This window comes from Suillus fuscotomentosus, assembly GCF_016647785.1.
Source record: "Suillus fuscotomentosus strain FC203 chromosome Unknown F5891scaffold_678, whole genome shotgun sequence".
Lineage (NCBI taxonomy): Eukaryota > Fungi > Basidiomycota > Agaricomycetes > Boletales > Suillaceae > Suillus > Suillus fuscotomentosus.
In genome coordinates, this window is record NW_024540190.1 from 5,566 (window position 1) to 11,592 (window position 6,027).

Genomic DNA, 6,027 nt, shown 5'->3' on the forward strand with positions numbered 1-6,027 from the left:
TCTGGTGATTGGATGAAGAACAACAAACCATTCAACAAAAGGAAGCAAAGAAAGCCATTGGCGATTGTCCGGCATAACTTATGTTTTCCCAGTGAGGATGAAGGTGAGAAACCATCACCTCAAAGAATATATTGGCTGACATTATGCGGCATACTAGTATTTTATATATCAGAGCCGGGACATGAGGAGCGCACTTACAACAACCCTTTCATGGATTGTTCGAGCATTGCCGAATGTGAGTTTTCTCTCATTCTGAGCTATCGCGTGGACCATTAACATGTGTGTAGCAGACCTAGATGTCCTGTTGGTTCATGACCGGTGGAAGGATTGTCAAACATTGAAGACAATGGACTGGCAGATCGCAGACAACTTCCGGCCCTTAGACTTGGGATTTTCATTGGCTGATAATGACTCGATTTCCGACATGCATGCTCAACAAGGGTCTGACATCTTGGATATGCAATTCCCCACCTTGGATGATCATGACCGGTCAGATGGTGAGACATTGGACCTAGGATTTCCTCCTCTAGAAGTCAGTGATCCCTCCAGCAACACAGGTATGTCGCTGCACGATATATCTTATCAATTGACTTGTTGATGTGTGTACATGATATTGAACTAGAATACGGCGCTTTGGAGATGGGTTTCGACACATATCCAGTAGATGATGTTCCACACATTGGGAACAATATTCAACCGGCAGAAAACCCTTTAGAGATGGGTTTTGAAATGGATCCGGTGCATAACATTCTGGATCAGTCACGTAAGTTTTCATTGATTTCAGATATAACGCTGTTCATGTTTTGAATTCAGTTGGTGTCAGTCAACCGGATCCCATCGGATTTGTCATTCAGAGGGCTGTAGGTGATTTGCAGATGGCGATGCACCAGTTGGAGATTGACAGGGCTGGCGTTGCAATGTCGCCGGACGAAACATTTGTGAGACAGCGAGTTCTTGAGTGCATTGAAGAGTTATTGATGGCATGTCGACTGATATCGATAGCTCAACTTTCAACGTGATGTATATATCCGGTCAAACATTATCTACACCTGTCTATGAATACTTGTGTGCATCAAGCCAAATAATCACTTTTGCATGTAGTGAGCTTTATAAGACGCCTTCGCAGTCCTACCAGAGCACTTTGGCTCTGGATTGGTAATCTGGGTATCATGGTCTTTGGTTTTCCTGCCGGTGGCCTTTGTTGGGAAAGGTGGGGTTGATTTGGGCACCGGTGCCCTCTTGTTTTGCATCTTGGCCTGGACACCTGATGTAGGACCATATGTACGACTTTTAGACACATTGTGCGAAGACACAGGATTACCAAGACGAGTTCCGGTTGATTGAGCAGAACCGGTACCGGTGTTGTCTTCTGACCTTCCATTGCCCCCACCAGTGAGCTTGGATTTCTTGACCGGTGGTCGAGAATCTTCCTCCGAATTAGATTGAGCTGGACCAACCCTACCACGCTTCTTGGTTGATTTGGACTTTGAAGGTGGCGATGGGACCGGCATGGAATTCTTGACCGGTGGTCGAGGATGCGACTCAAATTGAACCGGACTGGCCCTGCCCTGCTTTTTGGCCGGTTTAGACTTTGAAGGAGGCGATTGGACAACGTCTTCCTCGTCTCCTTCCTTGTCTTCTTTGTTGTCCTCGTCTCCTTCCTTGTCTTCCTTGTCGTCCTCATCTTCTTTGTTGTCCTCGTCCCCTTCCCCGTCATCCTTGTCATCCTTGTCTTCTTTGTCTTCCTGGTCCTCATCACTTTTATCCTGTTCCACTCTCCTCCTAAGCTTTCTGGTTGACTTTTTAACTGGAACCCTGGGTCCGGTGTCTGAATCCTCGCTGGAGGTTGTATCCACCGGTTCTCTCATCATCTTATCGTCGCCTTCCCAGGCTGTAAATTCAAAGGTTGGGCGAATTTTATCCTTCTGTCTCTGAAGCCAAAATGCTAACAGCCGGTCAGCTTCAGCTAACCAGATCTTTGACGGATCATCCATCTTCATGCCGGTAGGTAAATACTTGGCCGAAATGAAATCACCTGGAGCCTTCCTCACTGAGGCCCAAGGAACAGACGCCTTTGATTGCTGGCTACACAACCCTGAAAAATTGCTTGTTGGTCAATCAACTCTCCAGATGCATTATTTGTGAAACTGACTGTAGTGTTTGGTGAGGAACGTTCGGATAAGACACTTTTTACTCTCTAGGCTGAGGTCTTCAACGTCCGGTATGACCGGAAGCCCATAGCTATCAACCTCCAAAGGATAATCGTCCTTCTTTCCCCCTTTCTTTCTGCTCTTCTTCACCTCCCCCTCATTGTCGTCATCATCATTATTTAGGTCAACTTCTGGTATGGCCCCCAAGTGTGATAAGTACTTGACTGAATGACGCAAGATGTTCAAAAAGAAACTCACCGAACTCTTCTCCAGCATAGGCATTCCACTCTGATAACATGGGCTTCCAGTCCTTCGTATCAGTAAAACTGTTGCCCTCTAAATTTTCATTGAAGTCCATTCTTCCAACCGGATCAGTATATCTTTACCGGTTGAGTGTGAAGTGAGACTCACCCATTGATCCGGACTTCGTCTTCTTCTGTTTTCCATGCTGATAATATGAAAATTCTCATACCAGCCTGCTTCCACAACTTGGTCGCCAGATCCTTCATCATACCGGGTGCTTTCTTCTTTGCAAAGTCCGCCTGGACCGCTGCAGGAGGAGCCTTGTCAGACCATTCGATCGCAGTGTTCTGAGCTTCCTCTAGCTCCTCTTTAGATAGACTGGCCATGATTGCAGTGAGGGTTGACTGGTATCTTTCAATAAACGTCTTTGACCCTGGCCTTGCTCCGGTCTTTTCGATGATATCCTCCTTGCGCAGTTGTTCTATCACCGACTGGGAAGTCCATTTCTGACCTAACTTGCTTGCTTGTTTTTTGCGAGTCTTTTCGGGCCTCCGGTTATATAACCAGTCCCGGTACGTCTTGATACATCATGATAAAAGTCATTAATCATGTATAGAATTAGAAGATCAACTGCTCACATATTTCCTTTTCTTCAATAACCGGTCATCCATAGTAGGGGCATGAACCTTGGCCTCTTTTACTACCACCTTCATAATCTTTTTTCTATCCTCAGCGGCTGCTTCCTTCCATTCTTCTAGGTGAGATTTTAAGACCAACACCTCTTCCTCAGTCAATTTCTTCTGCTTCATCTTTTTTGGGCTGTCTACTGATGAGTTGGATCGGGGCATCGCAAAGCAGTGGAGGTTTCGGTAGAAGAAAGGATGTACGTGTATCTCACAGTATTAGGTTACATAACCGATGTACGTGACAGTAAATAGAACAAGAGATTGCAAGAGATTGCGAACAAGAGATTGTCTGCCAGCTAGTCAACACTTGTCAATTGGCATGATACCCTCAACATCCCATTTGTTTCTGGTGTATAGAATGTAGAGGGATATAAACAGCTGGTGTCCGGAAACTCAAATGAGAGCCGGTTCATGTCAGTAAAATGGGTTATTTGGTTGGAACCGTTCTCTTGGAGCATGTTTCACAATGCCAGTGCCCTCACTAAAGTTATTCCAATGCATATTACTTGTCTGAGACCAAAGCCCTGTAACACCTGGTAGAAAGAAGCACATACTACAGTGACCTATCTCCGTATAATACGAGGGAACGGACGTGCATAATATCCCGTATGATACGGGCCAGCGGACCATGGGCCCATGATAAAAATATTCTCGACTATGACGGATGGGCCGGGAGGCAAATTATTCCCGATGGAGGCGGGTGGGCCCATGCAGGGAATATATAGAGTAGATGAGTGGGCCGATGTAAATGAATATTAGGTAGACGGGTGGGCCGAGGTAGCTGGATATTATGCAGATGGGTGTATTAAGGTAGATGTGTATGAGATAGATGGGTAGGTACTTGTTATCACATTCACGGGTGGGCCCAGACACATATTAAATTAGACGGGTGGGCCGAGGGTATTATAAAATATTGTATTATACGGGTGGGCCCAGACGCATATTAATTAGACCGGTGGGCCAAGGGTGTTGTATGGGATGTTGTATTAGACCGGTGGGCCGAGGGTGGTATATAATATAGATGGGTGGGCCCATGTGTATCATAATTGTAGACATGATGGAGCTGAGGTAGTTGTACATCAACCAAATCAGAGGAGGTAATAAATCAAAGTTACCAAGTTCCCGGAGCATCAGGTGATCTCCTGACATGGCAGTGCGAAGCTTGTGTTGCCCTACGAGACGCCAAGTTCCGGCCACCAGAATTTGAGTCAACTGTACCGAGTTCCGAGTTCCGGGACCCGGAACTCACCACATAAGTTGGTTAATACTTTTTGATGGTGCACAGGTTGTCTTGCAGAATGTGGAATCCGGGGTGCGAAGCTTGTGTTGCCCTACGAGAAGCCAAGTTCCGACCACCAGAATTGGAGTCAACTGTACCGAGTTCCGGGACCCGGAACTCAACACATAATTTAGTTAATACTTTCCGTGTTAAATGGCCAACCGAAGTTGAGATGTTTCTGAAGAGAGCAGCAGGTGCTCTCTTGACATGGCCTCTGATGGTGCTTAGGTTGTCTTGCAGAATGTGGAATCCGGGGTGCGAAGCTTGTGTTGCCCTACGAGAAGCCAAGTTCCAACCACCAGAATTGGAGTCAACTGTACCGAGTTCCGGGACCCGGAACTCAACACATTAATACTTTCCGTGTTAAATGGCCAACCAAAGTTGAGATGTTTCTGAAGAGAGCAGCAGGTGCTCTCTTGACATGGCCTCTGATGGTGCTTAGGTTGTCTTGCAGAATGTGGAATCCGGGGTGCGAAGCTTGTGTTGCCCTATGAGAAGCCAAGTTCCGACCACCAAAATGTGAGTCAACCGTACTCAGAGGAGGTAATAAATCAAAGCTACCGAGTTCTCGGAGCAGCAGGTGATCTCCTGACATGGCTGTGCGAAGCTTGTGTTGCCCTACGAGACTCCAAATTCCGACCACCCAAATATGGGTCAACCGTACTGACCTCCGAGTTCCGGGACCCGGGAGTCGACAAATGAATATCTGATGACCAGCGAGTCAACCTTACTCAGAGGAGGTAATAAATCACAGTTACCGAGTTCCCGGAGCAGCAGGTGATCTCCTGATATGGCAGTACAAAGCTTGTGTTGCCCTACGAGACGCCAAATTCCGACCACCAAAATATGGGTCAACCGTACTGACTTCCGAGTACCGGGACCCGGGAGTCAACAAATGAATATCTGATGACCAGCACACTTCCAATCAGGTAGTATTTCATTGAGCAATGGATAATAATACATCTTTGACAGCAGCCAAAATTATCCATGGCTCCCTTATCTGATCCTCTCTATCTCCACCCCCTATAACACCAAAGTCCAGACATCCAGCATGAACGGTTCTTCCCCTTCCCCTCCTGATAGCATAAACATCTGGCGCACTTGGGCCCTGACTGTGACTTATGAAGCAGGGGAATATACTGAACAGAAATTCAAGGCAGAGAAGACTGGAGGAGGCCCAGTCATACCTTCCCCCAACCTAGACACTGATCTGGTGATGGCGTGCGATTGCTTGGCTGATGTACTCATAAAGGCATCTAAAAATCCCAGTGGGTCTTCCTGCAGATTCGGAAAATTCGTTTTATCATTCAAATTCCTGCATGACAGTTCAGATGCAGATGGATATTGCAAGATATAGCAAATTGATCTCCCCGAAGGACACCGGGCATAATGAACATAAAGAGGCGAGGTTGCTTGAGAGGTGTCCTCCTGGCCATGAAGGCAAAAGGTTGGTCGATGAACCTGCAATAATTCTTGATGCATCCGGTGCCATCATTGCATGGTATCTCCCAGACGCCCTGACAGACACCACCCAGGTGTGTAATATACATTGTTACTCGATGGATATCGAATATTAATGGAACCTACAGAAGGAAATCAGGGAGGCCACCTATTTGCTCTCTCCAAGCCTCGAAAAAAGTGTAAGGGCTGATGGCAATTGGCGAACTAA

General features: G+C 46.6%; 2 protein-coding genes across 2 annotated transcripts; one reads left to right on the forward strand and one right to left on the reverse strand.

The window, feature by feature from the left end:
- Window positions 1–210: 210 nt before the first annotated feature.
- F5891DRAFT_991469 (uncharacterized protein) lies at window positions 211–1,019 on the forward strand (the record flags this gene model as incomplete). Its single annotated transcript, XM_041378114.1, has 4 exons — window positions 211–235; window positions 288–557; window positions 623–763; window positions 814–1,019. 4 exons carry the CDS (start codon window positions 211–213, stop codon window positions 1,017–1,019), a joined length of 642 nt encoding a protein of 213 aa, XP_041216075.1.
- A 148-nt stretch (window positions 1,020–1,167) lies between these two features.
- Window positions 1,168–3,241, reverse strand: F5891DRAFT_991470 (uncharacterized protein; the record flags this gene model as incomplete). Its single annotated transcript, XM_041378115.1, has 6 exons — window positions 1,168–1,264; window positions 1,375–2,095; window positions 2,153–2,374; window positions 2,409–2,509; window positions 2,562–2,971; window positions 3,032–3,241. The coding sequence occupies 6 exons, from the start codon at window positions 3,239–3,241 to the stop codon at window positions 1,168–1,170; spliced, it is 1,761 nt and encodes a 586-aa protein (XP_041216076.1).
- Between the last annotated feature and the right edge of the window lie 2,786 nt (window positions 3,242–6,027).